We start from the raw sequence: 15,150 nt of genomic DNA, 5'->3' as shown, positions 1-15,150 counted from the left end.
CCTATTGGGTCGGTAAGCAAATTGGAGTGGGTCTAGGGTGTCCGGTAGGGTGGAGGTGATATGGTCCTTGACTAGTCTCTCAAAGCACTTCATGATGACGGAAGTGAGTGCTACGGGGCGGTAGTCGTTTAGCTCAGTTACCTTAGCTTTCTTGGGAACAGGAACAATGGTGGCCCTCTTGAAGCATGTGGGAACAGCAGACTGGGATAAGGATTGATTGAATATGTCCGTAAACACACCAGCCAGCTGGTCTGCGCATGCTCTGAGGACGCGGCTGGGAATGCCGTCTGGGCCTGCAGCCTTGCGAGGGTTAACACGTTTAAATGTTTCAGTTTCACGCTTTCAGTTTCACGCGAATGCTGCCGTCAATCCACGGTTTCTGGTTTGGGAATGTTTTAATCGTTGCTGTGGGTACGACATCGTCAATGCACTTCCTAATGAACTCGCTCACCGAATCAGCATATTCGTCAATATTGTTGTTGGACGCAATGCGGAACATATTCCAATCCGCGTGATCGAAGCAGTCTTGAAGCGTGGATTCAGATTGGTCGGACCAGCGTTGAACAGACCTGAGCGCGGGAGCTTGTTGTTTTAGTTTCTGTTTGTAGGCTGGAATCAACAAAATGGAGTCGTGGTCAGCTTTTCCGAAAGGGGGGCGGGGGAGGGCCTTATATGCGTCGCGGAAATTAGTATAACAATGATCTAGGGTTTTTCCAGCCCTGGTAGCACAATCGATATGCTGATAGAATTTAGGGAGTTTTGTTTTTAGATTAGCCTTGTTAAAATCCCCAGCTACGATGAATGCAGCCTCAGGGTGTGTGGTTTCCAGTTTACAAAGAGTCAGATAAAGTTCGTTCAGGGCCATCGATGTGTCTGCTTGGGGGGGAATATATACGGCTGTGATTATGATTGAAGAGAATTCCCTTGGTAGATAATGCGGTCGACATTTGATTGTGAGGAGTTCTAGATCAGGTGAACAGAATGACTTGAGTTCCTGTGTGTTGTTATGATGATCACACCACGTCTCGTTAATCATAAGGCATACCCCCCCGCCCCTCTTCTTACCAGAAAGATGTTTGTTTCTGTCGGCGCGATGCATGAAGAAACCAGCTGGCTGCACCGACTCCGTTAGCGTCTCTTGAGTTAGCCATGTTTCCGTGAAGCAGAGCACGTTGCAATCCCTGATGTCTCTCTGGAATGCTACCCGTGCTCGGATTTCATCAACCTTATTGTCAAGAGACTGGACATTGGCGAGTAGTATGCTAGGGAGTGGAGCGCGATGTGCCCGTCTCCGAAGCCTGACCACGAGACCGCCTCGTTTGCCCCTTTTACGGCGTCGCACAGGGTCGCCGGCTGGGATCAGATCCATTGTATTGGGTGGAAGGCAAAACACTGGATCCGTTTCGGGAAAGTCATATTCCTGGTAGGAACGATGATGAGTTGACGTTAATCGTATATTCAGTAGTTCCTCCCGACTGTATGTAATGAAACCTAAGATTACCTGGGGTACCGATGTAAGAAATAACTGCATATACTGCATATTTTCCAAGGAACGCGAAGCGAGGCGGCCATCTCTTTTCGGCGCCGGAAGTTGTTAACCAGATTCTCTGGTCTGATGAAACCAAGATTGAACTTGGTTTCATCAGAATACCAAGCGTCACGTCTGGAGGAAACCTGGCATCATCCCTACGGTGAAGCATGGTGGTGGCAGCATCATGCTGTGGTGATGTTTTTCAGCAGCAGGGACTTGGAGACTAGTCAGGATCGAGGCAAAGATGAATGGAGCAAAGTACAGAGAGATCCTTGATGAACACCTGCTCCAGAGCACTCCGGACCTCAGACTGGGGTGAAGATTCACCTTCCAACAAGACAACGACCCTAAGCACACAGCCAAGACAACCCAGGAGTGGCTTCAGGACAAGTCCCTGAATGTCCTTGAATGGCCCAACCAGAGCCCGGACTTGAACCCGATCGAACATCTCTGGAGAGACCTGTTAATAGCTGTGCAGCGACACTCCCCATCCAACCTGACAGAGCTTGAGAGGATCTGCAGAGAAGAATGGGATAAACTCCCCAAATACAGGTGTGCCAAGCTTGTAGCGTCATACCCAAGAAGAAGGTACTTAAACAAAGTACTGAGCAAAGTGTCTGAATACTTATGTAATTCTGATATTTCAGTAGTTTTTATAAATGAGCAGAAATGTGTCACTATGGGGTATTGTGTGTAGGTTGACGAGGGATTTTTTTTTTTGTAGAATAGGGCTGTAACGTAACAAAATGTGGAGAAAGTCTATGGGGTCTGAATACTTTCCGAAGGCACTGTATCTTTTGGGGCTTTTTGCGGTCACTTTGCAGTCCACAAATGATGTTCCGCCCCCCTGATCATCTGCTCCAGAACAAATTGTCCCGCGGCTGAATGTAGGTGATGATCCCTACATTTTTACCGCAATCTCTGGACATTTACACCTGGATCTTGCAGCTAACTAGCTGCTATCCGAGTGACTATTGGCTAACATCAATTCCGGAGCAAACACCAATTATCCCGGAGCTAGCCAGCTGAAGAGTTCCATCAGCCACTCCTGGGCTACAATTACCTATCCGGACCCGTTTTACTGCCGATGCGGAGCCCCACCGGGCCTTCACGACTGGGATACCGACGTTATCTGCCCGAGGGAGTTATTCAACTGGCCCCTCCATCGCAACGTAACCTGAACGCCCATATGCTAACTGCGGCCCGCTAATCGTTAGCTGTCTTGAGCATATCGGCTGCTATCTGAACAGGTCTATCGAACAATCTTACGCCGCGGGCTAGCTTAGTGGAGGCCTCACTACTCCATCTACGGCTGCCCCCTGGACACTATGATCACTTGGCTACATAGCTGATGCTTGCTTTACTGTCCATTAATTCACGGTACTCCATTCCGTTTATTTGTGTTTTATCTGTCGGCTCTGTGCTTTAACTCAGGATCTGTGTGTAGTTAATCCGACCCTCTCTGCCTAGCCGTCGCCATTTTTACCTGCTGCTGCTGTGTTAACTGACTAGCTGCTGTTATCTCACCTGTTGTTTTAGCTAGCTCTCCCAATCAAGACCTGCAATCACTTTATGCCTTATTGTATGTCTCCCTCAAATATCAATATGCCTTGCATACTGTTGTTCAGGCTAGCTATCATTGTTTTGGTTTGCAATGGACCCCGTAGTTCCACTCTCCGTACCTCTGATACCCCCTTCGTCCCACCCCCCACACATGCGGTGACCTCACCCATTGAGACCAGCATGTCCAGAGATACAACCTCTCTTATCATCACCCAGTGCCTGGGCTTGCCTCCGCTGTACCCACGCCCCACCATACCCCTGTCTGCACATTATGCCCAGAATCTATTCTACCACGCCCATAAATCTGCTCCTTTTATTCTTTGTCCCCAACGCTCTAGGCGACCAGTTTTGATAGCCTTTAGCCGCACCCTCATCCTACTACTCCTCTGTTCCTCGGGTGATGTGGAGGTAAACCCAGGCCCTGCATGTCCCCAGTCACCCTCATTTGTTGACTTCTGTGATCGAAAAAGCCTTGGCCTCATGCATGTCAACATCAGAAGCCTCCTCCCTAAGTTTGCCTTACTCACCGCTTTAGCACACTCTGCCAACCCTGATGTCCTTGCCGTGTCCGAATCCTGGCTTAGGAAGGCCACCAAAAATTCTGAGATTTCCATACCCAACTATAACACTTTCCGTCAAGATAGAACTGCCAAAGGGGGAGGAGTTGCAATCTACTGCAGAGATAGCCTGCAAAGTTCTGTCATACTTTCCAGGTCTATGCCCAAACAGTTCGAACTTCTAATTTTAAAAATTAATCTCTCCAGAAATAAGTCTCTCACTGTTGCCGCCTGCTACCGACCCCCCTCAGCTCCCAGCTGTGCCCTGGACACCATCTGTGAATTGATCGCTCCCCATCTAGCTTCAGAGTTTGTTCTGTTAGGTGACCTAAACTGGGATATGCTTAACACCCCGGCAGTCCTACAATCCAAGCTTGATGCCCTCAATCTCACACAAATCATCAAGGAACCCACCAGGTACAACCCTAAATCCGTAAACATGGGCACCCTAATAGACATTATCCTGACCAACCTGCCCTCCAAATATACCTCTGCTGTCTTCAATCAAGATCTCAGTGATCACTGCCTCATTGCCTGTATCCGCCACGGGTCCGCGGTCAAACGACCACCCCTCATCACTGTCAAACGCTCCCTAAAACACTTCTGCGAGCAGGCCTTTCTAATCGACCTGGCCCGGGTTCCCTGGAAGGATATTGACCTCATCCCGTCAGTTGAGGATGCCTGGTCATTCTTTAAATGTTACTTCCTCACCATATTAGACAAGCATGCTCCGTTCAAAAAATGCAGAACTAAGAACAGATATAGCCCCTGGTTCACTCCAGACCTGACTGCCCTCGACCAGCACAAAAACATCCTGTGGCGAACTGCAATAGCATCGAAGAGCCCCCGCGATATGCAACTGTTCAGGGAAGTCAGGAACCAATACACGCAGTCAGTCAGGAAAGCAAAGGCCAGCTTTTTCAAGCAGAAATTTGCATCCTGTAGCTCTAACTCCAAAAAGTTCTGGGATACTGTAAAGTCCATGGAGAACAAGAGCACCTCCTCCCAGCTGCCCACTGCACTGAGGCTAGGTAACACGGTCACCACCGATAAATCCGTGATAATCGAAGACTTCAACAAGCATTTCTCAATGGCTGGCCATGCCTTCCTCCTGGCGACTCCAACCTTGGCCAACAGCCCCGTCCCCTCCGCTGCTACTCGCCCAAGCCTCCCCAGCTTCTCCTTTACCCAAATCCAGATAGCAGATGTTCTGAAAGAGCTGGAAAACCTGGACCCATACAAATCAGCTGGGCTTGACAATCTGGACCCCCTATTTCTGAAACTGTCCGCCGCCATTGTCGCACCCCCTATCACCAGCCTGTTCAACCTCTCCTTCGTATCATCTGAGATCCCCAAGGATTGGAAAGCTGCCGCGGTCATCCCCCTCTTCAAAGGGGGAGACACCCTGGACCCAAACTGTTACAGACCTATATCCATCCTGCCCTGCCTATCTAAGGTCTTCGAAAGCCAAGTCAACAAACAGATCACTGACCATCTCGAATCCCACCGTACCTTCTCCGCTGTGCAATCCGGTTTCCGAGCCGGTCACGGGTGCACCTCAGCCACGCTCAAGGTACTAAACGATATCATAACCGCCATCGATAAAAGACATTACTGTGCAGCCGTCTTCATCGACCTGGCCAAGGCTTTCGACTCTGTCAATCACCATATTCTTATCGGCAGACTCAGTAGCCTCGGTTTTTCTAATGACTGCCTTGCCTGGTTCACCAACTACTTTGCAGACAGAGTTCAGTGTGTCAAATCGGAGGGCATGTTGTCCGGTCCTCTGGCAGTCTCTATGGGGGTACCACAGGGTTCAATTCTCGGGCCGACTCTTTTCTCTGTATACATCAATGATGTTGCTCTTCTTGCGGGCGATTCCCTGATCCACCTCTACGCAGACGACACCATTCTATATACTTCCGGCCCTTCCTTGGACACTGTACTATCTAACCTCCAAACGAGCTTCAATGCCATACAACACTCCTTCCGTGGCCTCCAACTGCTCTTAAACGCTAGTAAAACCAAATGCATGCTTTTCAACCGCTCGCTGCCTGCACCCGCACGCCCGACTAGCATCACCACCCTGGACGGTTCCGACCTAGAATATGTGGACATCTATAAGTACCTAGGTGTCTGGCTAGACTGCAAACTCTCCTTCCAGACTCATATCAAACATCTCCAATCCAAAATCAAAGCAAGAATCGGCTTTCTATTCCGCAACAAAGCCTCCTTCACTCACGCCGCCAAACTTACCCTAGTAAAACTGACTATCCTACCGATCCTCGACTTCGGCGATGTCATCTACAAAATAGCTTCCAATACTCTACTCAGCAAACTGGATGCAGTTTATCACAGTGCCATTCGTTTTGTTACTAAAGCACCTTATAAGACCCACCACTGCGACCTGTATGCCCTAGTCGGCTGGCCCTCGCTACATGTTCGTCGTCAGACCCACTGGCTCCAGGTCATCTACAAGGCTATGCTAGGTAAAGTGCCGCCTTATCTCAGTTCACTGGTCACGATGGCTACACCCACCTGCAACACGCGCTCCAGCAGGTGTATCTCACTGATCATCCCTAAAGCCAAAACCTCATTTGGACGCCTTTCCTTCCAGTTCTCTGCTGCCTGCGACTGGAACGAATTGCAAAAATCTCTGAAGTTGGAGACTTTTATCTCCCTCAACAACTTTAAAAATCTGCTATCCGAGCAGCTAACCGATCGCTGCAGCTGTACATAGTCCATCTGTAAACTACCCACCCAATTTACCTACCTCACCCCCCATACTGCTTTTATTTATTTACTTTTCTGCTCTTTTGCACACCAGTATCTCTTCTTGCACATGATCATCTGATGATTTATCACTCCAGTGTTAATCTGCTAAATTGTAATTATTCGATTTATTGCCTACCTCATGCCTTTTGCACACATTGTATATAGATTCTCTTTTTTTTTCTACCATGTTATTGACTTGTTTATTGTTTACTCCATGTGTAACTCTGTGTTGTCTGTTCACACTGCTATGCTTTATCTTGGCCAGGTCGCAGTTGCAAATGAGAACTTGTTCTCAACTAGCCTACCTGGTTAAATAAAGGTGAAATAAAAATAAAAAAAATAAATAGGGCATCTCTAACATGTCAGGAGCATCATATTATAATATTATATCACAACGAGGTATTGCTTTTCAAGACATTTTTTTACAAGATAGTGTAGAGTGCACCGTGTGAAGTTGAGAATATACGTGTATATTTTCGAGCAACCTTTATTTGATTGAGTAACGTATTTTTATTGTAGCAGCATTATTATGGATGCTGTGTGCTCTGTTTAGATATTATGGTATGTCATTTATCTGTGAAGCGTTACCCAGAAGAGGACTGGGGGGAAAAGGAACAGTCCTTTAGCTTGCTTTTGACAGAACCGTCAACCATGTTTTTTTTTAAAGATTGCATAAATGACAATGTCCATGGTGAGGGCAAAACTCCTCTAATAATGTCCTACTGGTGACTCAATGTGTTTGTGTGTGTCACTCTCTCTTTCTGCCTCTCTTTCTGGCACTCTCTCTGTCTTTCTGTCTCTCTCGCTCTTTCTGTCTCTCTCGCTCTCTTTCTGTCTCTCTCGCTCTCTTTCTCTCTCTCTCTCTACAGCGTGGGCCTTCCGAAATAGAAATAGAGAGAATACAGTAGATAAATAGAGAGTGAACCTTTCTTTTTCTTACTCGGTGTGTCACATTTTATTTGTGTCGGGCGCGTCCGTCTCTCTCTAGCGGTGGGGGGGGGGGGGGGGGGGGTCTCTTGCTTTCTCGCTTGACTGGAGCGACGGTGAAGCTCGCTCTCCGCGGTCCTCCCGTCCTCACACGGGAGAGAGACGCGCTCGCTTGGCCGTAGTGCCTTTGACAGCCAAGCCTTTCCGACAGGCGTGAAGATGGGCTGACTGGGCTAGCTCGCAATGCAGGACTCACTGGGGCTAGTGTAGCGCTAAGGTGCCCTGCACTCAAAGACTATTCAGTCAGACCCGTTGCTAACACTAGCGCTAGCTGATTCTCCAGCCGCAGTGAGCATTGCGGATCCACTACGGCGTTTTGACACGACGTGACTGCATGCATTCTGATTTATGGGCTCAAAATGGCTGCCGTATTGTGACTTGCATTAGAGTCAGGCTTGAGAGTGTAGCCTATTCCTTCTCTGTTATCAGGCCATTTCTTGGACATTGTATTCCTCTCATATAAAAGCAAACCTCTAATGTATCTGATGCCCTGGGGCTTTCTGTCTTTAATGAGTGGGTAGTAGGCCTATTTATAGTCCGGAAAAGCTGCTCTCCATTGTAAAACATGCAAAGGGTGGGCAATCCCTTTGCAGCTTTCGCTGGGGAATGTGTATATTATAACAGTACATTTGCCATAGGCACATCCTACATTTTATATAAGTGTAATGCTTTTTGACCCTCAACTGATGCGATGTCAGTCCGAAATATCTCATCACAAACCGTTTTGGCCAGCGAGGAACGATGGTCTTGAATCCTGTTTTGAATGTGCTCTGGTTCGAAGTTATCCTCGGGCTACAAATCTAGGATCAACTTACCTCCCCAAATACTGACCTTAACCACTCCATCAAAAGCAGCCTGTTTTCTGGGGCAGTCAGTGCTTTGATATAGAGAGAGAACCATCACCTCCAGCTCCATTCCACTCTATATTCTTCACTGCTGCCTTGTGGCTGAAGACTGGTACTGCATGTTGCGGCTTTATTCTTTCCCCCTGACAAATAAGGGACTAATACTGCTCCGTAGCAGTACAATGTCTTTCCGTGGTTTTTGGCATCCTCTCTCCTCCTCTCGGACTTTCCGACGTGTTTCGAGATCGAGGCCAAGAAAACGAGGATGCAAAGAATCAAGGAAGGATGAAGTGATCCCTTGTGTCGGTGAACAATCCAGCACAGCTTAGATTTATTGTTTGTTGGGGTCTCCAGAGTGCTAATCTTTAAATGTATTTTGTGGTGGAAGGAAGCTGTGTGTTTTGCTGCAAAGGAGTAATCCCCCAGCAGGTAGTGTGTTTGAATCCTGCTCTCAAGGTGCTTACACCATGTTGCGACACTTATGGAGAGCTCAAAGCAACCAGAGACTCTTTCATGCTTTGTCCCAGGGCGCTAGGAACAGAGCCAACGCTATAGAGAAACAGAGTCTGTTTCATGTGTCAATCAATCAATCACGCTGCTTTCTAAGTCAGAGAGCAGATCCATTATCTTTGAAAAAAGTGCACCTGGTTCATGTTCTGGGCATATCGTAGCAAAACATTTCAAAATGTTGTGTCATGGAAAACGAAAATGAGCAGTTTTGCACCATTTCAGATTATTTTCTTACATTTTCTGACTAGTAAACAAAACCTTGAAGTCAGTTTGTAGCTGTTGTTATGATTAGGGCAATTCCTGACCATGTAACCTGACTAATGCCTCAAAAACGGAATCTAGGATTTTTCCTGGTCAGGTCACATGGTCAGGAGGGAAATCTCCTGGTTCCATTCATGATACATTTCTTGTAATTTGATCTCGTGTCCATTTCAGGTGTTATCTGAGAAGGGCTATGGATCCATCACCACAGAGGTTCTAGAGGGCCAGGAGTTCTTCTACGCGGAAGACTACCTCCAGCAGTACCTGAAGAAGGTCCCCAAGGGCTACTGCTGTCTGAAGGGGACCGGGGTGAGCTGTCCCATCGGAGCTGAAGCAGACGATGACAAAGACGAGCTGTGAAAAGAGAGAGAGAGCGTGAGCGAGAGAGAGAGACAGCGAGAGAGAGAGAGAGAGAGAGAGAGAGAGAGAGAGAGAGAGATGAGAAGAAGGGGAAGAGAAAGTGGATGGATTACAAGGTGGGTTTTTTGCAGATCTGAGTTTGTCGCTATCAAGGTGGAAATCACGCTTTTGAATTTTCCTGCTTCATATAGTCTCTTTATGGCCAAGATAGGAGACTTGTTTGGACAATCTTGACTTTCTATAAACAATCAGCAATAGGTATGGGTTGAAAAATGTTTCCACTCCCTAACGTGTTTCTGAACTCGCTTAGCATTGTGTTAATTTGGCTAATTGGCTAAATCATTTCAAAAGTATTTAGCAATCTATATGAACGCTCTTGTATACAATGATAATTGTATTTTCTCATTTAAATTGAAGTGTTGCAATTCAATATAGCTCATATCAAGGTTATTTTATTATTATATTGGTGCATGATGCCGTGAGACCTCTTTGTATGCGAGGCTGAAGTACTGATAGAAATCCACAAGATGGCAATAGATACCAACAAACTTAACCTCTCAACAAAACAGCTTCAGGATTTCATTCCATCCACTCAATGTGACACCCTCACCCTTTAGGGCTATCTTCCATTAAGAGAGAGATTAGTAACCTTTCCATAGAAGGGATTTGCACGTTGTGGTAGAATTTTTTGACATGTATGTTGGAATCACATCAGTTTTGTCTCCTTCCATTGTCTCATGCTCAGAAACATACACTGACTATACCAAACATTAGGAACACTCTACAAGGTGTCGAAAGCATTCCACAGGGATGCTGGCCCATGTTAACTCCATTGCTTTCCAAAGTTGTGTCAAGTTGGCTGGATGTCCTTTGGGTGGTGGACCATTCTCGATACGCACGGGAAACTGTTGAGCGTGAAAAACCCAGCAGTGTTGCAGTTCTTGACACAAACCGGTGCGCCTGGCACCTACTCCCATACCCCGTTCAAAGGCACTTACATTTTTTTGCCTTGCCCATTCACCCTCTAAATGGCACACATACACAATCCATGTCTCAATTGTCTCGAAGGCTTAAAAATCCGTCTTTATGTTACGTGCCTTTTAACGGAGGGAGGTGCAGGAATCAGGAGCAGGAGAGCAAGGAATTCCCAGTGGCAAAATAGTTTAATGAGCAGTCCAAAACACAACTACCACATGGGACTGAAACACAATACCTAACGGCACAACTGCCGTGAGAAAATAAACCCCGTGGTGCAGACACACACCCCTAAATAACGTCACCACAGAAAACAATCTCGCACAAAGACTAGCAGGCAGCGGACGTAAATATACCCACCGAAATCAACTAACAAGACACAGGTGTAAACAATACAGACAGACACAAACGAAAAGGAAAAATGGATCGGTGGCAGCTAGTAGGCCGGCGACGACGACCGCCGAGCACCGCCCGAACAGGGAGAGGAGCCACCTTCGGTGGAAGTCGTGACACTTTAACCTGTCTCCTCCCCTTCACCTACACTGATTTGAAGTGGATTTAACAAGTGACATCAATAAGGGATGATAGCTTTCACCTGGTCAGTCTATGTCATGGAAAGAGCAGGTGTTCATTATGTTTTGTACACTCAGGCTTATGTGTGAGAGCATCCCTGGTTTTCAGCGAAACAAAATCAAATCGACGTTTATTGGTCGAGTACACAGTTTAGCAGATGTTGTAGTGGGTGCAGCGAAATGCATATGTTACGGGCTCCTTACGATGCCGTAAAATGCTTTTTAAAAAGCACACAGGGCCTCCCGAGTGGTGCAGTGGTCTAAGACACTAGTAGCTGTGCCACTAGAGAACCTGGTTTGTGTCCAGGCTCTGTCGCAGCCGGCCGCGACCGGGAGACCCATGGGGCGGCGCACAATTGGCCCAGCATCGTCCGGGTTAGGGAAAGGTTTGAGCAGTAGCGCACTAGCGACTCCTGTGGTGGGGCGGGTGCAATCCACGCTGACACGGTCGCCAGGTGCACGTGTTTCCTCCGACACATTGGTGCGGCTGGCTTCCGGGTTAAGCGGGCATTGTGTCAAGAAGAAGTGCGGCTTGGCGGGGTTGTGTTTCGGAGGATGCACGGCTCTCGACCTTCGCCTCTCCCGAGTCCGTACGGAAGTTGCAGCGATGGGACAAGACTGTAACTACCAATTGGATACCATGGAATTGGGGAGAAAAAAGCACTCGAAATCAAGAACGTCGGGACAAAACCAATTAATAACCCAAATAGCATCGTAACAGTAATCAAAATGCAATCTATACGTATGTACACTGGAAGATTTTAGACAAGATATGCTATACTGAATAAAAATATACATGCAACAATTTCAAATATTTTACTGAGTAATAGCTCATATAAGGAAATCAGTGAATTGAAATCAATTAATTAGGCCCTAATCTATGGATTTCACATGACTGGGAATACAGATGCATATCAGATGCATAATTTTTTCACGCAGGAAAAAAAGATAAAACGCATAAAAAATATCTTGCTGCGTTTTGTAAAAACAGATCTAAAATGCTAGCTGTGCCAATTGTAATTTATGCTCGTTATCAGACTAATTGTGTGCTTTAGTTGCACGTCTAAACTCAGCAGACAGTGCTCCGACTGATGTGTAGCTTCTTTTAAAGTGCAAGATTAACTTTAAGCAAAACATTAAGGAAATGTAGCTGGCTTTCTATTATAGCCCTAAACATTAGAAATATGATGGCCATACATAGTTATGCAAAGAATACCTTGCCTTTTCATTGTAAGCTCATTTACTTGTGTGGCTGCCAGCCAAATAGCGTTGCACTTCTATTGTCATCTGATGAAAATGAAGCTATTTTATGTTGAATGTGTTGCACTAATGTATTTTCTGTGAAGGAAAACTGTAGTTGCACGTCCCTTATCACTCTATTGAAGCAAATATAAACACAGTTGACTTTCAATATAAAACGTGACCCCTGTCAATACACAGCTGGACTCACCTGCTCCCGCTTTCTACTGTTGTGCTATTTACAAACAAACACGTGACTGGTTCAACTGTGCTAAGTAAGCTTCATAATGCAAAATAATGTGACGGATAAAAATGAAGTATATGATCTTTATCTCCTAACGTATTGCACAAGTTGACTGCAGGTATTTGCTTAAAAAATAGCTACACATATGAAATGTATAAAATGTATTGAAAAACTTCAAATAAATATTTTCAACAGTATTGAAAAACAATCCCGTGGCTATTTCCAAATACCCCAGTATACAGTATATGCAGAATACCGCCCAAGCCTAGTATGTTCAGCAGTAGATATATTAGAGTAAGCTATGTCAAGAATCCAGTATATAAATAAATATGTATAAATGTATATGTATATGTATAAACAGTATAACTAAATATAAAGTACAGTAGTACAAATATTTGAATGAGCTACAGTATGTCGGGAATGCAGTATTTAAATACTCAGTGTGAAACAGGAAGTGTCCAGTGGTTCAATGTCTCTATGACATGGGACAGCAGAGTTGGCTGTGTGGGAGTGTGTGTTTATGAGTATGAGGTGTGTGTGTGTGATAGCTTGTGTGTGTGTTTTGTGTTTTGCATCACCTGGTAGACGGCTAGTGATGGCTGTTCAACAGTCTGATGCCTGGTAATAGAAGCAGTGTTATAGTCTCTCTGTCTTGACACTGATGCGCCTGTACTATCTCTGTCTGCGCCGAGTGAACAGTCCGTGAGGTCCTTAATAATCTACAGAGTGGCCATTAAAGCTGACATCCGCGATAGGCGAAACAAATGTGTCCCTAGGCGCATTTGTTATGGTTTTTGTTTTGAGCAAATGAACATCCAGCATCGTGGTAAACTAAAAACGTAGTACTCTGCTGTTCTATCGCGTGTACAATGATGTGCAATGATGTTAGAGGGGGAAAAAATGTGTTTGTTGTTTGAAGTACCGTCTCTATTGTTGTAATATCGCAAACAGACGTGGCAGTTTCACCTCTATGGATTACAGCTTTAATGGTTAAATTAAGGAAGTACCTCCACAGTGAATGAAACTCTTCCTACATTCCAAGAAGCCACGCTATGACCTCTTACATGATCGTACCGCCATGTTGTAAGACTGCTTTTGGTTATTAAGGTTTTATAACATACAATGCCTTCAGAAAGTATTCACACACCTTGACTTTTTCCCCCATTTTATTTTGTTACAAAGTATGATTATCCTGTAAAAAAAATAAAATAGAAATCTACAAAAACTACCCAGTAATGTCAAAGTGGAAGAAAAAAATCTAACATTTGCAAAACATTAATGAAAAATAAAACACTAATACAGTTGAAGTCGGAAGTTTACATAGACTTAGGTTGGAGTCATTAAAACGCCTTTTTCAACCACACCACACATTTCTTTTAAACAAACTATAGTTTTGGCAAGTAGGTTAGGACATCTACTTTGTGCATGATACAAGTAATTTTTCCAACAATTGTTTACAGACAGATTATTTCACTTATAATTCACTGTATCACAAGTCCAGTGGGTCAGAAGTTTACATACACTAAGTTGACTGTGCCTTTAAACAGTTTGGAAAATTCCAGAAAATGATGTCATGGCTTTAGAAGCTTCTGATAGGCTAATTGACATAATTTGAGTTTTACCTGTGGATGTATTTCAAGGCCTAGCCTCAAACTCAGTGCATCTTTGCTTGACATCATGGGAAAATCAAAAGAAATCAGCCAAGACCTCAGTAAAAAAAATTGTAGACCTCCACAAGTCTGGTTCATCCTTGGGAGAAATTTCCAAACGCCTGAAGGTACCACGTTCATCTGTACAAACAATAGTACGCAAGTATAAACACCATGGGACCACGCAGCCGTCATACCGCTCAGGAAGGAGACGCGTTCTGTCTCCTAGAGATGAACGTACTTTGGTGCAAAAAGTGCAAGTCAATCCCAGAACAACAGCAAAGGACCTTGTGAAGATTCTGGAGGAAACAGGTACAAAAGTATCAATATCCACAGTAAAACGAGTCCTATATCGACATAACCTGAAAGGCCGCTCAGCAAGGAAGGAGCCACTGCTCCAAAACCGCCATAAAAAACCCAGACTACGGTTTGCAACTGCACATGGGGACAAAGATCATACTTTTTTTGAGAAATGTCCTCTGGTCTGATGAAACAAAAATGGAACTGTTTGGCCATAATGACCATTGTTATGTTTGGAGGAAAAATGGGGATGCTTGTAAGCCGAAGAACACATTCCCAACCGTGAAGCACGGGGGTGGCAGCATCATGCTGTGGGGGTGCTTTGCTGCAGGAGGGACTGGTGCACTTCACAAAATGGATGGCATCATGAGGCAGGAGAATTATGTGGATATATTGAAGCAACATCTCAAGACAACAGTCAGGAAGTTAAAGCTTGGTTGCAAATGGGTCTTCCAAATGGACAATGACCCCAAGCATACTTCCAAAGTTGTGGAAAAATGGCTTAAGGACAACAAAGTGAAGGTATTGGAGTGGCCATCACAAAGCCTTGGCCCCAATCCTATAGAACATTTGTGGGCAGAACTGAAAAAGTGTGTGCGAGGAAGGAGGCCTACAAACCTGACTCAGTTATACCAGCTTTGTCAGGAGGAATGGGCCAAAATTCACCCAACTTATTGTGGGAGGCTTGTGGAAGGCTACCCAAAACATTTGACCCAAGTTAAACAATTTAAAGGCAATGCTACCAAATACTAATTGAGTGTATGTAAACTTCTGACCCACTG

At 45.3% G+C, this 15,150-nt stretch overlaps 1 protein-coding gene and 1 long non-coding RNA gene across 3 annotated transcripts in view; one reads left to right on the top strand and one right to left on the bottom strand.

Annotated features, from left to right (window-relative positions):
* Nucleotides 1-9,208, bottom strand: part of LOC139530554 (uncharacterized) — a 56,746-nt gene extending 47,538 nt beyond the window's left edge. The window contains exon 1 of the long non-coding RNA XR_011666066.1: nt 8,245-9,208. This is a non-coding gene — a long non-coding RNA (uncharacterized lncRNA). The remainder of the gene's footprint in view (nt 1-8,244) is intronic.
* The window catches only part of msrab (methionine sulfoxide reductase Ab), a 54,964-nt gene extending 42,348 nt beyond the window's left edge, over nt 1-12,616 (top strand). For both annotated transcript variants that reach the window (XM_071327071.1, XM_071327072.1), the window contains exon 6: nt 9,204-12,616. In XM_071327071.1, the coding sequence (XP_071183172.1) occupies nt 9,204-9,389 (186 nt within the window). In that variant the 3' untranslated portion in view covers nt 9,390-12,616. The remainder of the gene's footprint in view (nt 1-9,203) is intronic.
* Nucleotides 12,617-15,150: the final 2,534 nt, after the last annotated feature.

This window comes from Salvelinus alpinus, chromosome 9 (genome assembly GCF_045679555.1).
Source record: "Salvelinus alpinus chromosome 9, SLU_Salpinus.1, whole genome shotgun sequence".
NCBI classification, from domain to species: Eukaryota; Metazoa; Chordata; class Actinopteri; order Salmoniformes; family Salmonidae; genus Salvelinus; species Salvelinus alpinus.
Note: the sequence above shows the minus strand (reverse complement) of the source record. Positions and strands in the feature narration are given on the sequence as shown.